This window comes from Carica papaya, chromosome 3, assembly GCF_054855325.1.
Source record: "Carica papaya isolate Zhongbai chromosome 3, ASM5485532v1, whole genome shotgun sequence".
NCBI classification, from domain to species: domain Eukaryota; kingdom Viridiplantae; phylum Streptophyta; class Magnoliopsida; order Brassicales; family Caricaceae; genus Carica; species Carica papaya.
This window is the reverse complement of record NC_142311.1, coordinates 1,328,851-1,349,184: the sequence shown is the minus strand read 5'-3', so window position 1 is coordinate 1,349,184 and position 20,334 is coordinate 1,328,851. Positions and strand designations below refer to the sequence as shown.

General features: G+C 31.7%; 3 protein-coding genes across 7 annotated transcripts; 2 read left to right on the top strand and 1 right to left on the bottom strand.

Annotated features, from left to right (window-relative positions):
• Positions 1-910: 910 nt before the first annotated feature.
• LOC110813433 (sugar transporter ERD6-like 2) lies at positions 911-5,106 on the top strand. Of its 3 annotated transcripts, none has more exons than XM_022040589.2 (18): positions 911-1,447; positions 1,651-1,713; positions 2,191-2,280; positions 2,383-2,442; positions 2,556-2,621; positions 2,734-2,799; positions 2,915-2,990; positions 3,070-3,134; positions 3,202-3,294; positions 3,398-3,478; positions 3,598-3,661; positions 3,837-3,880; positions 3,975-4,037; positions 4,135-4,194; positions 4,290-4,343; positions 4,404-4,463; positions 4,566-4,680; positions 4,777-5,106. In XM_022040589.2, the coding sequence occupies exons 1-18, from the start codon at positions 1,250-1,252 to the stop codon at positions 4,902-4,904; spliced, it is 1,446 nt and encodes a 481-aa protein (XP_021896281.1). In that variant the 5' UTR covers positions 911-1,249; the 3' UTR covers positions 4,905-5,106. The 3 variants fall into 3 exon arrangements, with proteins under 3 accessions (XP_021896281.1, XP_021896264.1, XP_021896273.1); XM_022040572.2 differs by having other exon boundaries at positions 919-1,447; positions 3,598-3,682; XM_022040581.2 differs by having other exon boundaries at positions 921-1,426; positions 3,598-3,682.
• Positions 5,107-9,283: 4,177 nt separating this feature from the next.
• LOC110813408 (sugar transporter ERD6-like 12) lies at positions 9,284-13,505 on the top strand. Of its 2 annotated transcripts, XM_022040522.2 has the most exons (18): positions 9,284-9,490; positions 9,759-9,821; positions 10,297-10,386; positions 10,546-10,605; positions 10,743-10,808; positions 10,907-10,972; positions 11,065-11,140; positions 11,310-11,374; positions 11,562-11,654; positions 11,764-11,841; positions 11,972-12,056; positions 12,205-12,248; positions 12,386-12,448; positions 12,520-12,579; positions 12,677-12,730; positions 12,811-12,870; positions 12,972-13,086; positions 13,199-13,505. In XM_022040522.2, the coding sequence occupies exons 1-18, from the start codon at positions 9,293-9,295 to the stop codon at positions 13,348-13,350; spliced, it is 1,488 nt and encodes a 495-aa protein (XP_021896214.1). In that variant the 5' UTR covers positions 9,284-9,292; the 3' UTR covers positions 13,351-13,505. The 2 variants fall into 2 exon arrangements, with proteins under 2 accessions (XP_021896214.1, XP_021896222.1); XM_022040530.2 differs by lacking the exons at positions 9,284-9,490; positions 9,759-9,821 and adding an exon at positions 9,850-9,972.
• A 130-nt stretch (positions 13,506-13,635) lies between these two features.
• LOC110813419 (Tetratricopeptide repeat (TPR)-like superfamily protein) lies at positions 13,636-16,485 on the bottom strand. Of its 2 annotated transcripts, none has more exons than XM_022040543.2 (3): positions 16,374-16,485; positions 15,699-16,000; positions 13,636-15,254 (listed from the first exon to the last, which is right to left on the bottom strand). In XM_022040543.2, exons 2-3 carry the CDS (start codon positions 15,921-15,923, stop codon positions 14,010-14,012), a joined length of 1,470 nt encoding a protein of 489 aa, XP_021896235.1. In that variant the 5' UTR covers positions 15,924-16,000; positions 16,374-16,485; the 3' UTR covers positions 13,636-14,009. The 2 variants fall into 2 exon arrangements, with proteins under 2 accessions (XP_021896235.1, XP_021896251.1); XM_022040559.2 differs by having other exon boundaries at positions 15,699-15,970; positions 16,374-16,465.
• Positions 16,486-20,334: the final 3,849 nt, after the last annotated feature.

Genomic DNA, 20,334 nt, shown 5'->3' with positions numbered 1-20,334 from the left:
TTTAAATTTTTTTAAAAAAATAAAATTATAATAATAAAATATAATTATTTTTTTATATAAAAAAATTAAAAAATGGGTAAATAAATAAATAAGAAAATGTAGTTGTGGTTATCATCAATAACAGTGTGAGTCAACTTGGAAAAGTCTTCCCACTCAATTTTTAATTTATGTTCTCGCCGACTTACTGTTGGAAGCTCAGCGAGGTGGGGTTTAACGTTAATACAAATCTGTATGTTAATAATAAGTCACGATTAATTGTGATTAATTTTTAATTTATCACAATTATAATCCTAAAATTGACAGAGTATCGGCTAAAATATGTATTATTGTGTTGCTTAACTTAATCAAATTTTAATTATATAATCCAATTGAATTTAAATATATGTACAGGTGGTGTGATGTCATAGCAGATTATAGTGAGATTTGGGTCAATTTATTAGGTATCACCCAATGTTGTGTAGTGGGAGATGATGATGACAATTCAATTTGAGCCCAGTACGCCAAGCAATTAAAATAAATATTTTTGACGTATAAACTGTGGAAATTTCAATGAACAATCGTCACAGACTGTTAAAAATAATTTTACTCCTCTGTAAATTCTTTCTCTTTTTACCTTATTATATAATAAGTTATTTATTTATTTTTAATTGTTTGGAAAAGAAAAAAAGGAAATTACGACCACTTTGTTTCCTAGTCCCTACCATTCCCACTATTATTATATTTTTATATATTGTATAATATGTATATCTAAATCTATAGATTCAATGAACTTGGACACCCAATACAAGCATTTTACAAACCCAACCTTCTATAACATATATATATATCTTAGTTTTACAAAATGAAGTATCTATAGAAGTTGAATTTTTTTTTTTTTTTTTTTTTTTTGGTTTGATCTACTTGGAATTAGAATTTGAAAAGAACATACTCTGATTTCAGAAATTGAATTCAAAACTCATCTCTCTTATTATAATAGAGTATATTATTTTTATATTTGTATTTAATAAAAATTACAAAAATCAAAGAGAATTAACACGAGGAATTTTGACTTTTATTTTTTTTTTATAACTAAATTTATTAAATCCGAACTGTAAAATAATAAATAATAAAGTAATTAGTTGAAGCAGGGAGCAAGAGAAAAACAGCAAGTCATTCGACCAATAGGCTCTGTCTCTGTGTATATAATAACCTCTGTTTTCTGCTCTTTCTCCCAGAGAGCAGGGGAAATTAATAATTCAGAATCGAAACTATGGAGGAGCAGAGCTTGGAAGCTGGACTGCTGAAAAATTCAAAATCTACAACGTACCAAAACGGTGAGTCTAGCAGCAGTGATTTCTCACTGGAACGGACAACCTGCTCTGTCACTCCCGGCATTCTACTCAGCACCTTCGTCGCCGTCTGCGGCTCCTTCTCTTTCGGCTGCAGTGTGAGTTTAATTTCGATTCTGGTATTTCTCTTCTGCTTTGAACTCTCGATAATTTAAAAGTTTAAATTCATTTGAATTTCTAGACTTCTTTGACTGTAAATCGGAATCATCTGTCTGGTGAAACAGGTTTCATTTTTTAACCAAATCGCATAAATTTCTGCCTTGAGTTATACTTTTCTATGAACAAATTTGATTTGAAGGATTGGTTTGTGAATTGTTTGCAGATGGGTTATTCATCCCCAGCTCAATCTGGGATTACGAGGGACTTGAACCTTTCTCTGCAACAAGTACTTACCGATACACATCCTCTGTTTATCTTCTTCTTTTTGTTTATTAATTTATTTTAATCTGAAGAGAATATTTGAACAATAATTTATTCTCTCTTTTCACTTTATTTCATTCCTTTCAAATTTTTTAATATATCTTAATTAAACAGTAATTATTTTGTGGGATGGGCCTCGGTGCTGCTGGGTGGATAAATGGGTTCCACTTTGATAATGACCCTAATATGTAATATTCATGTATGATCATTGGAATTATTATATATATATATATATATATAAACAAAGCTATTCAACTTTAGCAAGAAATGACCTTTGCTTCAACTAAATAGCCATTTGGGTCATAGATGATTCACTAATCTGCATACTTAAGACTAATTACTTTTTTATGATCCTAAGAACCCTAGAATGATTGAAATATACGATCATGAAGCATATATATATATATATATCAAATGCTCATATTCTTTTTGTTGTTTGCAGTATTCATTTTTTAGTTCAGTAATGACATTTGGAGGGATGATAAGTGCAGTATTTAGCGGGAAGATAGCTTCTCTCATTGGTCGAAAACGCGTTAAGTATTTAATCTTTTAAAAAACAATTTAATTTCAAGAATTTGTTTTGATAATTTTTTCAATCAGTATTTAAAGATGTTTTTATGTTGTGAATTAGCAGACAATGTGCTTCTCTGAAATATTTTGCACCATGGGCTGGCTTGGAGTTGCATTTGCTGAGGTTAACAATTTCCTTTACATATATAATATAATCTTCTTCTATATTGTATTATATATATCTACTTCAAATAATTAGATTATTATAAATAAAACTTTGCTGTTTGTGGAGTGAAGGATGAACTGCTGCTGAATGTTGGGAGATTCTTCTTAGGATTTGGAGTCGGTTTCATTAGCTACGTGGTAACGTATAAAATATATACTACTTTTTTTTGGGTGGTAATTTTTGATCCATCTGTTCTTAAGATAAAAACACAGCAATTCCAATTTTTATTTCTTTTTTTGGATCGACCAGATTCCTGTATATATTGCAGAAACAACACCAAAAAATATTCGTGGAAGTTTTACATTCACGAATCAGGTAAACTTATATATATACACACACACACATATATATATATAGACATATAATTAAGAAAATCATACTGATTACCTTTTTTTTGCCTTGTGGTGTGTGTGTGTATATATACACACAGTTGATGCAGACTTTTGGATTTTCATTTGTGTTCTTAATTGGGAACGTGGTTAACTGGCGCACCTTGGCACTCATCAGTTAAAAGCTTCTTCCTTTACTCAATTAATTACTTCAATCCAACTTTTTGAACTTAATCGCATTAATCTCTATCATCAGGTGCAATCCCATGCGGGATGCAGGTTATCGGATTGTTCTTCATTCCAGAGTCTCCGAGATGGCTGGTGAGTATGTTTCAGAGAATTATTTGTATAATAAAACGTTAAATTTAGTTTCTGAAAAAATTTATAGGCAGAAGTCGGAAAACAAAAAGAGTTAGAAGCTGCTCTGCACGGTCTCAGAGGTAAGAATGCTGATATTTCTCAAGAAGCTGCCGAAATCACAGTAAGTAATTACGGGATTTAGGATTTAGGGTTCAGAGTTTTATATATTTAATTACTTTTTTTCTTCTGAAACTTCATTTGAAAGATTTGTTTTGCGTCTGCAGGAAATCGCTGAAACCTTTAGAAGAGAATCAAAGAGTGGAATACTAAGCTTGTTCCAAAGAAGATATGCTCATTCACTCATTGTGAGCTTAAATATTAATTAACTACTAAAATTAGTTCATTAATACTCTGATACATACATATATATATATATATATATATATGTACTGAGTAAATTGATGATGATAAAAGTTTGGAATAGGTTGGAGTAGGGTTGATGTTCTTGCAGCAGTTTGGAGGGAGCTCGGCTGTGACATCTTACGCAAGTAGCATATTCGACGACGCTGGTTAATTAATTTAACTACCTTTTTGCCTCCATCAATAGTTACATATACGTGTATATGTGTGTGTGTGTGTGTACATATATATATACTTATTCATGATTGGAAAAAAAAAAAAAGAAAAAGAAGATACAGTGAAAAACTCTTTCGTCTGTTACAGAATTTTCAAGCGACGTCGGATCAACAATGTTAGCCATTCTCATGGTAATTTATATATATATATATATATATATATATGTTATGTATACAAGACTTTGGAACATCTGAAAGGAGTTAATTATGAGTGTTTAACTTGCAGATACCAAAAACTTTAGTGGTCTTACTCTTGGTAGATAAATGGGGAAGAAGACCTCTCCTTATGGTAAGAAATATATATATATATATATATATGTATATAGGTGGATAAATTTCAATTTCTTTCTAAATTTTCCTATATTAATTAATCATGTACCTTACAGATTTCTGCTGTAGGAATGTGCTTGTTTTGCTTCCTTCTTGGGTTGGCATTCTGGCTGCAGGTGTATAATCAAAATCATATACTTACATATATTTATAAACATGTAGTTATATATTTTGTACATCTTACATTTGTTCTGATTAATTAATGGAGCAGGCAATGAAGCATCTGGAGGAACTCACTTCAATTCTGGCATTTACAAGCGTACTGGTAATATTTTTAAATATTAATTTATTTTTGAAGTATTAATTAATCTCCATTGTAAAACAGGGGTACCTTATAGCTTTTGCAATAGGCATGGGAGGTTTACCGTGGCTTATAATGTCCGAGGTAATTAATTACTCTTAATCTAAAATACTTTAGTTAATGATAATATATATTCACAACTGGTGTATACGTATACGTATACGTATACGTACGTGTATGTTGCAGATATATCCAATCCATATAAAAGTACCAGCAGGAACACTAGTGACCATGTCAAATTGGTTTTTTGGGTGGATTGTCGTTTACACCTTCAACTTTATGCTGAAATGGAGTTCATCAGGTCTCTTAATTAATCTTTTAATTAGATTAAATCATTTTCACTTAATCACTCTTTAGCAATTAATTAATTAGGGTTATTTAAAACAAAAATTTGCAGGAACATTTTTTGTATTCTCAGGAATTTGTGGTGCAACGATTATGTTTGTATGGATGCTGGTGCCGGAGACTAAAGGAAGAACTCTGGAGGAAATACAAGCATCCTTTTCCGATTTTCAACTCACTTGAATCAATTAATTTCTTCTATTTTATTTTTTGTGTACGTATTTGTATATGTATATATATATATATATATATATAAGATGTATAAAATTATTGATATATAATATAATGTAAATTTTTTTAATGTAAAATATGTATAATAAAATACTAAACTGGAATTATGTAATTTATTTTTGTTCATTGTTTAAAAAAAAAAATTATCTTTTTATTTTCCTGTGCCATTTTTATATACATCACTGAAAATGGAGTTGGGCCAATGCTACAGTTGCATTATATTCTAATATTTTATTTAATTAAGTATTACGAATTAATTATCATTAATTTATAATATATTTATAAAATAACATGTTTTATAAATTTCGAATTAATAATTTTTAAATAAAATAAAAATTTTTGAAATAATTTATTGTTCTAATTTTCTTATATATATATATATAATTTAATTTAAAATTAAAAAAATTTAATAGAAAAGTAGAAGTAGTAACTATAGGACCAAATAATCAATAATGTCATCATAAATTTGGTGAATTAGAGTTACAAAGTTTAACATCCATGAAAATAGAATATTCATTGAAGGGTATGCATGGACAAATATGTGGGTATGTATGTATGCACGTATGTAGTGTATGTATATATTTTTTAAAAAAGAAAAAATTATTGTAAGAGGATAAGATGGCAGGTATAAGATATGATATATATATATATATATAAATATATAGTGTGTGTGTGTGTAGAGTTGAGAAGATAAATGATTTTGTTGTGTTCTTGCTTTTTTGGTTATAATAAATAGAAGAGGAAGATACAATACCTTCTCCTCCAATGGTGCTTTTATTATTCATATCCTTATAATTTATTTTAATATCGTAAATTCAAAATTCTTTTTATTAATTTACTAATATTTTATAATATTTAATTAAATAAATATAAAATTTAAATTATTAATATAATAATAAAATTACAGTAATTAAATTAAATTATTAATATGATAATGAATATGCTTTTTAGATGCAACATAATATATATATATATATGTATTATGACTCCAATATAATAGTATTATATATAACTAAAAATAATATTATATTTTATGTAATGAAATTATCTTTGGTTTCATTAAAAAGTATAGATATAAAAAAAATTAAAATCCGTGGGTCAAACCCGCAAAAGTTTTTAAATTACATTTATAAAAATAATTAAATGGCTTCGACCGTTTTGTAAAAGCGACATCAATTCAGTGGGGCCCGCGCAGACTCCAAACTTTCCTCTTTCAGAATCACGTGCAAAATTTAATTGAAATAACCGTGAGTAATTAAGACATGTAAACTACCCCCTCTTAACTTTATTATTAATTAATTAATTAAATATTTACATAATTCCTTCATTTAATTAATAATTATTAAAATTGATGTTACCGAAATATTAACCATGGATGACGATGTCCGAAGTAATTAGTTATAATTTTCTAAATTATTTTTATAGTATATTTTAATTTAAATAATTTACACGTTTGTAATTAAAATACTTGTAATAATTCAAAAAGTTGATGAACAAATATGAATCTAATGATTTATGGTAGATATATGTTGACAAAGACGAAATTGGCATTTTGGCATGGCTTATTAATCAAGATATATATATATATATATATATATATATAAAGAAAGTAATCTTCGATCATGTTTGGTGAGACTAAGTTTTGTCAATGGAGGTCATATACTTATTTAATAATAATAAAAAAAATAAATAAAATAACACTAATTAAATATTTATCATTTATTTTTTAAAAATTTATAAATTTCACGAGTAAAAAAAAATGATACGAATTTTATAAAATTTGAATTCGTTTGAAGCATATGAAAAAATTAATTTGAACCCACTTAATTTTTTTATATTTTAAAATTCTATAAAATTTATAAATGATTCGATATGATTATAATAAAGTTATTTATTATATTAATATAATATAGTTATAAAAAATTCAAAATAGTATATATATATATAATACTAATTGTATTAATCAATAATACAAAAATAACTACTATTTATATAGATTAATTTAAGAATTAGTTTTATAGAAAAATAATTAATAAAATAATATTTCTTTTGCTCTCTATTTTCTTTTAAGACCTGGCCCATATAATATAAACCCAATTTGCTTTCAAATAGCAATAATGACTTTTTTTTTTAAATGGAAACTAAAAGGATGTTTGTGATTAGAATATTTAATTATCATGATTAATATTAACTTTTTAATTTAACCCACGGGTTTCCGTAAGCCCCAAACATCGCCATCCTCTCGCTTCCCACGGCCTCCTCCGCGAACGTGCGGAATAATCACACACTCTACCGCCTACCTCCACCTCTCAGCTTCGTCATACCCCCAACGGACTCCGCAACCTGCAAACAATTCACAACTCACACCACACCAATGCAACTAAAATTTTCATCGTACCTCCCGTTTCCATCTTCCTTCCTTCTGCCGGTATCACCGTCCATCCGCGGCCTCCTTGTCGCTCCCCTCTGCTCCGACTCCCTTTTCTCTCTTTCTGGAACCTTCCTTCTCCTCCTCTTTTCCTCATTCCCACTCTCTTCCTTCTCTGCCTTTCTCTTTTCTTTTTTTTTTCTTCCTTTCTTTTTGTTCTTCTTCCTTTTCCGACTTCTATTTATACCCTACCATCTTATTCAAAACGACGTCCTTTTTTCCCATCCCAAAATAACGTCGTTTTTCTCCTTCTTTAAAACGGCGTCGTTTCCTACATATACATTTTTTTTTCTAGTCACCACAATCTAACATGTCTATCGCAAAGAAAATAATTGTGTTGATTGGTTGGGGAATGCTGACTTCTCTTTACCGATGGACTTTCATTATCATATTCAAGTGACGAATGATTTCCAACAGTTCCTCATTAACGATATCGTGAATATCTTTTAGTTTCAAATATACATGACAATTTTTTAATTTTCTTTTGATTTTTACTTGTACCCAAAAAAAAAAAAATCATCTACATGCCCAATAAATTGTTAATTATAATTTCACATTATGTTAATTACAATTAATCATAGCGAATACAATTATTACAATTATTTACCAAACTCAATAACATGTAAATTTTTTTTTTCAATTTTAATATTAATTAAACAAAATGCTACATTTATGATTATTATTATAATAATTATCAAGTCAATTACGTATATGATAATTAAATGTGGCCAATACAAATATAATTCATACTTAAAATTTTGTTGCCCTCCCATTAATTAAGAAGATATTTATTACAATTTTCTGTTTGTCAACACAAGTTTTTCACATAACCCAAAATGGAAAAGTAGATGCGTACGTCAATACGTTTATTATTGACGGTGACACTCGTGGAAATATATTTTCAAATTATATAATTGAGATGTATAATTAACTAAAAGATAATATATATTGTGATTAATTAAATTATTATTTGATATTTTATAAATATATTATAAAATAATAATATTTAATTTATTACAATATTATATAACGATTAATTTTTTTTATTATTAAAATAACTACGAGGAGTAATAAATTGTAACTTAGTGTTTTATATTTTTTTTGAAAATAATTACAGATACTTTTTTGGAAGAAAAAAAAGATACGAGTTCCGTGTAAGAAATAAAATATCATTTGGAATTGTGAGAAGAGTGTCTACATGAAAATTGAAGGGAAACGCTTTCAGGGGTAAATTTGTAATTTAATTTACAGATACACACACACACATTATACACAGGCCAGTTCTCGTCGACCGCTGCGCACGTGCCAAACACAGTCTCGTTAAAGAATGTCGCTGACACACGAAAATGTTACATTTAAAGATATTAATATGTAAATATTATATTATTAAATATTAATTTTACTAAAATTTTATTGGGAATAAATTTTATTTAATTATAATAACTTTATTAATAAATTAATGAATTAAATATTTTAAATTAATTCATTAAAAAAATAATAAAATTTTAAATTCATAACGACTATCGTCTTAATAAAAGTACAATTCGTATTAATTATTTATATAAAAAAAATAAATGTAAATATCATATAATACAGTATAAACCCTTTTTTTTTTCAGAAAAATAAAGAATGTGTATGTATATATATTTTGATTTTTTAATAAAATACGTTAATTAATAAAAACACGAGTGGACTTTACAACCCGTAAGAGTAAATCAGGTAACATAATTCGTAAAGACGGAAAATAGCACAAGGATAAAATTATTTAATAAATTATATATAAATTATTTAAATAAATTATTATTAATATTTAATAATAAAGAAAGCATAAAATATCATTTCTTTTGTTTCTAGCCTTTCTTATAAATCTCTCCCTCCGCCAGCACACACGACTGATCAGAGAGAAAAAAATATGATCATGGAGCAAGACGAGCTCGAAGAAGGACTCCTGGTAAAAGAAGAAGATGAAGCCAAGCCTGTTCACGATGAATCCAACCGCAGCAGTAGTAGCATTACTGATTCGTCGAACACCTCCTCCTCCTCTGCCTCCCCCGTCGTCATCTTCAGTACTTTCACCGCCGTCTGCGGCTCCTTCTGCTATGGCTGCGCTGTAAGTAATTTCCTTCTTTACTTTCAGAATATACACATGTAAGTAAAACATTATCGATTTAATGTGCATACGCAGTCGACTATTTTGAGTAAGTCTGTTTCCGATATTCTACATCAGATTCGGCGGAAATCGCAATGATTGTTCATGATTATTAGTTAGTTACAACTGTAGAGATTAATTTTGACTGGATTAGACATAAACTTAATCTGTAGTTTTGTATGTGGAGATTGCACTGATTGATGTGAAAATACGGTGTTTGTGAATGAAGATGGGGTATTCCTCGGCAGCTCAGTCAGGGATAAGGGAGGAGCTAGGTCTCTCTGTGGCCGCTGTAAGTTTTCTCTTGTCTTTATTGATTAATTAATTAGTTCTTTTTTATGCCTTTCTGTTTGGTTTGTCTGTTGATTTTTTGGTGAGGGCTGGGGGGAGGGGACCTGAGATGCGTGGGCTGATAATCAACTCTATTTCTTAATCAATGAAAGGTACTTGAAGAAAAACGATGAGGGAATGGAATCAGGCTAGGTGCCATTAGTAATATTTTTAAATTTTTATACCTTTTTTTTTCTAACGTTAATTCTTTTTTAATTTTAAACTTTTATTCGTTTATATTGAGAGATGCAGACAAATATGTGTATTTAAAAAACTAATAAACATTATAATAAATTACTACGAAAAAAATAACATATATGTAAATTGTGGATTATGGTAAAAACAAAATCATGTGAAGTATATATTGATAATAAAAATTCATACAAACATTTAATATTTTCTGTTGTGGGTTGATTTTTGTTCTCTCTTGGTTACAGTACTCACTGTTTGGTTCAATTATGACCCTGGGAGGAACAATTGGAGCTTTGTTCAGCGGGAAGACAGCTTCTCTTTTTGGTCGAAGACATGTAATTCGACTATTCTAAATTACTTTAATTAATCAATCAATCCATTAATTAATGTCTTTATATTTATAACTAAATCTCAATATCAGTAACATTTATGTATATGAGCTGAATCTTTAAGAATGGTGGTTGAAATCTATTTCTCTGGTTTTTATTTAACAGACAATGTGGTTCTCTGAACTATTCTGTACTCTTGGCTGGCTCATAATAGCGTTGGCTAAGGTACATATCCCTCTCTCACTCAGTTATTTTTAGTGACAGTTTAAAAATATCTCACAACAAAAAATAATAGTAACACCGCTACTTCCTTAACAAATAAAACAATACAATCACATATATCTCTCATTTGTTACTGAAAGGATGCTCGATGGCTGGACATTGGACGATTTTTACTTGGGATTGGAGTTGGATTTGTTACTTATGTGGTAATTAATTACGAACCTTTGAGTTTCTTCAGAGATTGTATATATATGTAACCAAGAATGTTACTAAAACTCAATTTCTTTTATACACCGAATTTCAGGTACCTGTATATATTGCAGAAATTACACCCAAAAATATTAGAGGAGCCTGTACTTTTGCTAATCAGGTTATTATTAATTACTCCACCACTATGATCAAGTTTGAGCTTATTATGTAGAGAGATCAGATATTTAATCATTAAGTATTTGTGTTCTACAGTTGATGCAGAATTGTGGGCTTTCACTCATGTACATAACTGGAAATTTTGTCTCATGGCGTCCCTTGGCACTTATTGGTAATTGAAACATTATGTGTGTGTGTGTGTGTACATATATATATATTCATAAGTCTTATCATTCCTTGTGAATGCAAAATAATTAGATTTTTTGACATAATTTAATTTTTTTTTTTAAACACTTAAGCTGCACATATGTAATGTGAATGGTGATTCACTTTAATTTCAGGTGCTATTCCTTGTGCTGTTCAGCTTATTGGTTTGTTCTTCGTCCCTGAGTCTGCTAGATGGCTGGTAAGTTGGATACAAATTTTTTTTGATAACGCTAGTTAGTAAAAGATAATAATTATTCGGGTTTAAATCAAGTCACCTTACGATACACCATGGTTTTGGGACAAATGAGATCATGATCTAATAATGTGTCTACATGGTTGTAACATATTGAGTGAGAGTAATATGGTGATTAATGAAACTTGTGCAGGCAAAACTAGGTCGCCAAAAAGAGTTTGAAATTGCTTTACAGCGTCTAAGAGGGAAGGATGTTGATATATCAGAAGAAGTTGCTACTATCAGAGTAATTTTATATTTTAAATTTATATCTCTCAATGCTTTCGCGCATGTATATTTACTTATATATATATACATATATATAACACCAACCATTCCCCTTTTGTTATGCGTAGGAAGGAATGGAAACTGTTGATGATTCAAATTCTGGAATCCGGCACTTGTTTCAAAAGAAATATGCTCACGCCCTTACAGTAAGTGTTCGTGTGTCTATTAATGGAGGGAATCATATGTTAATTAATTATGTAAATTTTAAGTTCTTTATCTTTTTCTTTTCTTTATAGTTTGCTAATTTGATGATTAATATATGCATGCATAATTCAGGTTGGAATTGGACTTATGCTTCTGCAACAGTTTTCAGGATGCTCTGGTGTAGCACTTTATGCTAGCAGCATTTTCGAACAAGCTGGTACTTACACACACAGACAATATATTATATATATTATGTATATATATATATATATATATATATATATAATAGCAAGAAACACTAACAATTTTTACGAAATTAATAACACAATTGACTTACACAAATATATTTATTATGGATGAGACAGGCTTTCCAATTAACATTGGCACAACCACCTTAGCTCTTATAATGGTATGGATTTATCCCGTTTTAGATCGTGTATATATGTATGTGTATTTGTATATCAATATAGCCAATTTTATAATACAAGACATATCCAACCTGCAGACAGACTAACTATGATGATCACTGCATAATATACCGTGCAGGTACCCAAAGCCGTATTGGGACTATTCTTGGTCGACAGATGGGGAAGAAGACCTCTACTTATGGTATATATAAATAGATAGATACATATAAACACATATATGTTACAACTTATTTATGGTAATCCAATTAACAGGCTTCTGCTTCTGGAATGTGCTTGTGTTGCATTCTGCTGGGGATATCATTTTCCTTGAAGGTTAAAATTGCTTATTACCTCCTCTCCTGTCTTAACTGTTTTAATTTTTTTTACTCGGAGCAATTATTTTAATTACTTACTTTTACATTTCTTACAGGCGGCTAATCACTTCCCGGAGCTCACTCCCATTTTAGCATTCATGGGTGTATTGGTATTTAACTTCTTACCACTTTTATCTCGTTTACACATTTTTCCCCTATTCCTTCGATTGATGAAACCGTAAATTAATAGGGCTATATAATGACGTTTGCTGTTGGGTTTGGAGGATTACCGTGGATCATAATGTGTGAGGTAATGAATTTTTGATTGACATTAAAAACAATAATAATAATAAAATTAATGGTAACATTACATTTATTTATTTATTTATTTATTGGTTTCTAAATTTTCAGATATTTCCTATAAATGTCAAAGTTTCAGCCGGAAGCTTGGTCACTTTGGCCAACTGGTCTACTGGTTGGATTATTGCTTATTTTTTCAATTTTATGTTGGAATGGAGTCCCGCAGGTCACATTCTTTTCTCTCCCTCTAATTTATATTTTAAGAACAAATATTAAAAATAAATTTGATAGTAATTAAAAATTTGTAGATAGAAAAAGTGAATTTAATTAAAACGCAGGAACATTTTTTATATTCGCGGGGGCATGTGGAGTGACAATTGCGTTTGTCTACACTTTGGTACCGGAGACTAAAGGACTCACACTCGAAGAAATTCAACGAGCATCCATTATTACTCTGTCGCCAATTATAATACCAAAAGTAAATAAATAAATAATCAACCCCTTTTTTCCTACGCTAAATAAATTGTAAATTAGGATATACATATTTCTCATATTAATCTGTATTTATTCAAAAAAAAATTACGATGGGTTTACCCACGTGTAGAATAATAAACATTTTTATGTAAAACACAAATTTTACCTTGATGATTTTAGTGTAATTCAGCTTATGCTATTTCTGTTCATCCCACGTTGGTCCCTGCGACGTCAAGAATCTTAACCGTTTTCTATTTTAGTTACTACAACAGAGCATCCAAACCAAGAATAAAGAAAAAGGTTGAGGAATGAAGAAATTGTTTTCTGCATTACATGTAAACTATAGTCCACATATTTATAGACTGTTTTTGGGTTTAATGTTAACTACAAATACTTCCGAAAATGCTAATTATAAATAATACCAAGCAGCCTTTGAACCAGAACTAGGTTGTACAATTTGGAGTGAACTTGGAATTGCTACATGTCTACTTTTATCCTAAGTCATGCCCAAACAATACCTCTCATCTAACAAGTCATAAAAGGGTTTCAAGTAAATTGGCCAGTCACAAAGAGAGATATTTTATTATTGGAGAAAATATATATATTCGAACCCATTCATATCTCATTTCCCAATTAACTATAATCCTGGGAATCAAAATTGAGGGATGAAAGTACTCACTCAACACATATTTCATCAAGTAGCTTCTTTGTTGGATCATTCACCTCTACATTCTCCATCTTCAAACGGCGGCGCATCACAGGACTTGTCCTTCTGGCAGCTGCATAAGTTCTTATCAATGATTCATAAACTTCTACTCCAAAACCATCTACACCCTTCTTCAGAATCTCCAGAAAACCTTCAGCACCATCAACATCCTTCTGTTTCTCAAAATGCTCCATCAAAGTACCAATAATCTCAGTGGAAGGGATCCACTTTCCACCATCTCCTCTACCAATAGGTATTGCTTTACCTACACAGCCAACTGCTAATTTGATATCCCCATTTTTCAAATAATAATTCAAGAATATCTCCCAAGTTTTAGCATTGGGCTTAGCCCCTTTCTTCCACGCTCTCCTCTTGAGCTCTTGAGCCTTCTCTAGTAAACCATCCTTAGCATAGGCTCCTATCAGAGCATTTACAACCCGGATATCATACATTGAGCAGCCAGATTCCCATTCACTGAAACATTTCTCCGCACCTGGTAAATCTTTCAAGTTAACCAGTACCTGTATCATATTCAGATAACTAATATTTGCAGTTTTTGGAAAAGCCAGCCTCAAAGAGCGCCATACCCTATAAACTTCAATCAATTTGCCAATTCGCCCATATAAAGTTAGTAGGAACTGGTAAGCTAAAACATCAAGCTTGGTGTTTCTCTTCTCCATTTCCTTCAGTGCCCTTTCTGCCTTTTCAAACAAACCGCTATCAACATAAATCGATGCTAAGTTGCTATATGTTGTCCAATCCGCACTTATCCGGCCATCCCTCTTCATCTCCTCAAAAACTCTTTCAACCCCAGAAATATCATTGACGGCAGCCAGAGATCTCATCCACACATTGTATGTATAACAATCTGGCATTACATTGCATGCCTTCATTTCCTGAATGATGGCTGGAACTTTTTCTGGTTGGCCAACTTTCGTGTAAAGAGTCATGAGACTGTTGTACGGCAGGGAGCTTAAAGCAATGTTCAATTCCTTCATCTTCTCCATCAAAGCTTCTGCCTTTTCAGTCATCAATTCTTTGCAATAGCAGTTCAAAAGTGCACCATATGTGAGATGGTTTTTTGCTGTTTCGGGAAGATCAATGAAGTAATCTTCTGCTGCTGCAATCCCCCTTGCCTTGGCCGCAAGATCAAGATGGATAGCTTGATCACTGACTGTCTTGTTCATGCCCCTATCAGCCATTGTTTCTGAGAGCTGTAAATCGATCACTTTAGAGACATCAAGAATGAAACGGAACTAAGCTTCTTCCCCTATCCCCTCAAAAGGAATATATGAAAATTCAAACACACAAAAAAGAACTGCAAGTCTAACATCAGAATACGTTGTTCCTCAATCATATCAAAGGCATAGGACCATTTCAAAACTGAAGTTACTTTAGGATCTCTGGATAACCCATTTAGAATCACATTTTATGCAACGAACTATCAAATCATTCTTCGGTTCTCCAATTCGTATTATATGTTACACCAATGAAAAAGTCAATCACAGTGAGCCAAATCATATTCAATCGTTATCCATAAGTTCCCCAAATTCGGACTTCTTCTAGCCTAAACTAAAACAAAGCAATGACTTAAACAAAAATTTATAGATTTAAAACCCTAAAAAAATGGAGATAAGTATAAAACAAATGGGGCAGACCTTGAGAGCAGGGTAATAAAGCTTGTGATCACGAAGCTTCTTGAGAGTGTCTCCAACTTCCCATTTGTATACCCGCTTCGAGCTTTTGATGAAGAGATTCAGTTGTTGGCGAACGGTCAATTCTGAGCTGCCTTCCTTGAATAGCTTCTTATAAAGCGCTTCCTCTAAGTACTTAGTGGACCTCTTGGTGACACTCCTTGGACGACTAAGATGTTGCAGCGCCATCTTTTATCCTCTTTGAGCTTCCCAGAAAGATCCGTTAGGGTTCTTTCCTTTGAAGGAAATTCCAACACAGAGTAGAACTGATTTCAGAGAGTACCGAAAAGAGAAATAAGAGAAGAAAAATTAAAGCGAGATACAGATACGAAATGAGATCAAAATACTGCCACTGAGTAATCGAACTCTTAACTAAATCATAGTCTCTTAGAAATCCAAGCACTCTGACAGGAAAGCAAGCAAATGTAGGGGACAAGAATAAAAAGTACAAAAGTATATAAACGCGTATAATCAAACAATGAATGCACAAAAGAACAGCAGGAAAATGAAGAGAGGAAAAAACAAAATTAGGCGAATAAATCCATGAAAACGGAGCTGAGTTTCAGTTTGAATCCGGAAATTACAGTACAAACTAACAAGGGAATCACAGAGAAGGTAAAGAATGGATTCAAGCGTTACCGCGAGGAAGAAGGCTTCAAACTCCAAGTTGCAATGGTCTCCGAGATGCGACCGCGAGCAAGAGAGACAATGGGTTTGTATGGTTGGACAGGGAAAACCTAAAACCCTTTTCAGAACCAAAAAATGAAATGGGCCGGATCTAGCAAACGAAATATTGGGCCGGATCTAACATTTTATTTCTTTTTTAAATTTTTTATTGATATAGTAAATGAAGATAAGAAAATTGAATTTTTATTTGTACACGGGCATAATTGTATTTGTCTAAAGCTTTAACTTTCAAGTAATTTTTTTTTTTTTAATATTTTATATGATTATTATATGTATATGTGGGTGCTCAAACGTAGGAATTGAATATTAGAATTCTAAAACAGCTACCACCACAATTCTTAAATGAATAATTTATTAGGTATATAGATGTAATCGTGTAATGATTTTAAGGTGGCCTACTAATTGAATGTTTAATTAACCTAAGATAAAATAATTAATTTGGACTGCAAGGGGTCCAGGTACATTGTGAACCAAATGGGAAATTTAATGGTATTGTTCAGTAGAATACCGAAATTGCCATCTAAGTATAATTTTAATTTCAATTAAATTATTAATCATATTAAATTAAATATTATAAATTATAATTTTATATTTCGCATGAGATTTAAATTTTTCACCTTCGATTAAAATAAAAATGTACCAATTATTAGAACACCATATCGTCTATTATTATCTATTTAATTAGATTAAAAATAAGTTATTTCTTACGAATTATGTTTGAATGAAATTTATTTAAAAAAATGATATTTACTTTATGTTATTGAGGTAAGTTTTTAAATACATTTTTTATTTTTATTTTTTTCTTTCCGTAATCATGGTCTTAAAATATCCCAAATATTTCCTTAATCGAGAAGAAAAAAAAAATTAGAAACTAAGTTTTATCCTAGACACACACATATATGTGTATATATTAATTTTGTAATCGAATTCAAAAATTGAAACTAGTTTATTAGAACAAATTATAAGAATTAATTAAAAAGTAAATAACAAGTATTACCCATTTTAGTAATTAGATTTAGATCTCTCAAAACATTATATAAATAATAGTAGAAAGATAATTTAAAAAATAATTCCCTTCCATTTGAAGGTTTCCACGCATCCCAAAATGCTTTAACACAAAGCATTAATTTAAAATTACAAATATTTTATTGGGGTTTTTTTTTCTTTTTTTTTTTAAATATTAAGTAATTATAGTGGTCGGATCAATTATAGAGTATATGTATTGATTAAATTATTATGTATTGTTTCTTCTACACAATGTAGAGTGTTTAGTTGATTATGATTAGTATTGCTGTTATTATGTGGAGATGATAGTATAATAAACTAAACTCTAAAGTGATTAACATTTGTTAATAATAAATTAGGCCCTTTAAATCTAGGGATCTAGTTGCTAGCTATTACAATTCTCAAAAGTCTAATATAGAGCCTATATTAATCATGACACCATATGTAACACCCCAAGTGTTATTATTATTATTTTTTTATTTTATTTTGTAATTATTTGAATGTTTTTTATTTTTAATTAATTTAATTTGATTTTATTTAATTTAATTTCATGAAAATAAAAATAATAATAATGATAAAATTTGGTAAAAATATTATTTGGATTTAATTGAAATTGATTTTGGGACAAAGGAGTGAAATTTGAATTATGGAGGTGTTTTTGAAAAGAAAATCGGAAAGCGGTGGTCAAAATGCAATTTAAAAAAGTTATGCCACGCCAGCACTACGTCAGCGGCCCGGTCAGCAGCCCCGGCCAACCAGGACGCGCCGCGTGGCAAGGAAACGTTGACCAGGGAATGGGCCACGTGGGAGATCCGCGTGCGCGCGATCGGACGGCCCAGATCCGTTCCCGCGTGCGCGCGATCGGACGGCCCAGATCCGTTCCCGCGCGCGCGGACGGCCCAGATCAAACGTGCGCACGGACGGCCCAGATTGCATCGCGATGGACGGCCCAGATTTAATCCCAATTAAATCGCGATTGAACGGTTCAGATTTAATCTTGATGGACGGTTGAGATTAAAAGGCAAAGGGTATAAATAACCCCACCCACACCTGACCACAAAAACCCTAGCCGCCAGTGCCTCGCTAGAGAAGAAGAACCAGACGCTGGAGGAGCCGGCCGCCGCCGCACCGGGGAAGTTTCTGACCGCTTATCGAGGTAAATTTTCTCCCCCTTGCTTGTTTTTCAATGCTGAGTCCGCTTATGGCCAAACCATCGGCCAAACGCCCGGAAAACCTAGTCGAAGCCCAGCGGCGCCGCCGTGTCCCTCCTCAGTTTTTGCCACCAATGAGGCCCTTCCCGGCCTCTGTTCGATGCAATTTTTATACCACTGTAATCACCGTTCTTTTATCTACAGGTTGATCGGAGCCAAACATCAAAATGCAATTCACGCCGGAGGAGCCGCTGCACTCGAGAGCACCGCCGCCGGTAAGTTTCAGTTTTTCGTAATTTTCTGGCCCACCGAGGGCCCTAGGGTTTTTTTATCGTAGGGATCGATGCAAGTGTGGCCGAATTCGGCCGAAAATAGCCAACCCGAGGTGAATCGCCGTCGCCGGAGCACGGCGGAGCCGCCGTGCCGGAATTTCGATATTGGCCGAAAGGGGCCCTAGGTCTGATTTGGGATTTTTTGGAACACGTGCAAGTACCGGTAGTGCGTTTCAGTTTCCCGAAAAAAAATTCAAGGAAATTAGAGACAGTCTGTAGGCGCACTGTAGAGTCAAATTCAGACCCCGAAATAGGTAAGGACCCCTCACCCTATTTCCTATCACGGTATTAAAGTTAAATAAATAATTAAACTGTACTATGTGACTTTATAGATGTATAATTGATTAAGGTTGTCAATAGAGCCCGAGTCTGATACATTGTTGGTCTGTTATTGTTTGATTTAATTTTCAGTATTAAATGCAACATAATGTTTGATGTAATTATATTATGGTCTCGTATGCATGAACTATGGTTTCTTTTATTATGATTGGTATTATGCTTAACCCGGTACTGTATTGTCTTATTTGGTGTCAATTACTGGTTTACATGTTGTGTATGATTGGATGATTGAGATCAAGAAAAAAGGTAAAAAGGTTATGTGAATTGATGAGTGGATAATGTGGACAGCCTGACTAGATATCCTGGGAGATGGTGGATGGACTGGGTCCGTAGGGAACCCTACCGGGAATGTGGTCTCTCATACCGGACAGGGTATGCAGACCTTATGTGTTTTGGCGCCCATACCGGACAGGGTATGGGGACGGCCCTGGAATCAGGTTGTAAATATTAATGGTTCACTTGTAGAGGGGACCCCCTACGGATCCCCAGGGATACTAGTAGACTGGTAAAAGAGGAAATCTGTTTCCTGATGATTGAAATGTAAAGGTGTGATATATGTTGTGTTATAAAGTGTGTATGATTTCATGATATTGTAAGGTTATTATTTTCATATGTTGTTTTCATGGATCTCGCTGAGGTAAGTGAACAGTAAAAGATTTTATTATTGATAAAAGAATTTGTTATAAATTATGCTCCATTGGTCATTTTGTTTTCTACCGACCTTTACTTCTGTAGCGGTGAGATAGTGTGATGTCTTTACTGGGCTGGTGTAGCTCATTCCTTATTTAACCATTTCATATCAGGAATACATTGTTCCCAAGCCCGTTCCGCAGGAAGACGGCGAAGGGGACGCCTAAAAACTCCATAACTATATTTATAGTTCTTATTTCGAGTATCTCTTTTAGTTAATTTGTTCTTTTATGTTTTGAGTACGTTTTAGTTATTGTGTAAGGGATGCTAATCAAAAATTTTATTACGCTTCCGCATTTGACATTTTTAATACATATAATTCTTTTAAATTTTTGGGGCCGTTACACCATATACATATGATAGAGATTATGTCATATCTCGTAAAAGAGAATTGAG

Coding starts and splice junctions, on each gene's coding strand:
- LOC110813419 (XM_022040543.2), bottom strand. CDS start 15,923: ATGGCGCTGCAACATCTTAGTCGTCCAAGGAGTGTCACCAAGAGGTCC. Junction 15,255..15,698: donor TTTATTACCCTGCTCTCAAG/GTCTGCCCCATT, acceptor ATCGATTTACAG/CTCTCAGAAACAATGGCTGA.
- LOC110813408 (XM_022040522.2), top strand. CDS start 9,293: ATGATCATGGAGCAAGACGAGCTCGAAGAAGGACTCCTGGTAAAAGAA. Junction 12,731..12,810: donor TAGCATTCATGGGTGTATTG/GTATTTAACTTC, acceptor GTAAATTAATAG/GGCTATATAATGACGTTTGC. Junction 12,871..12,971: donor CGTGGATCATAATGTGTGAG/GTAATGAATTTT, acceptor CTAAATTTTCAG/ATATTTCCTATAAATGTCAA.
- LOC110813433 (XM_022040572.2), top strand. CDS start 1,250: ATGGAGGAGCAGAGCTTGGAAGCTGGACTGCTGAAAAATTCAAAATCT. Junction 1,448..1,650: donor TGAGTTTAATTTCGATTCTG/GTATTTCTCTTC, acceptor AATTGTTTGCAG/ATGGGTTATTCATCCCCAGC. Junction 2,800..2,914: donor GTTTTACATTCACGAATCAG/GTAAACTTATAT, acceptor ATATACACACAG/TTGATGCAGACTTTTGGATT.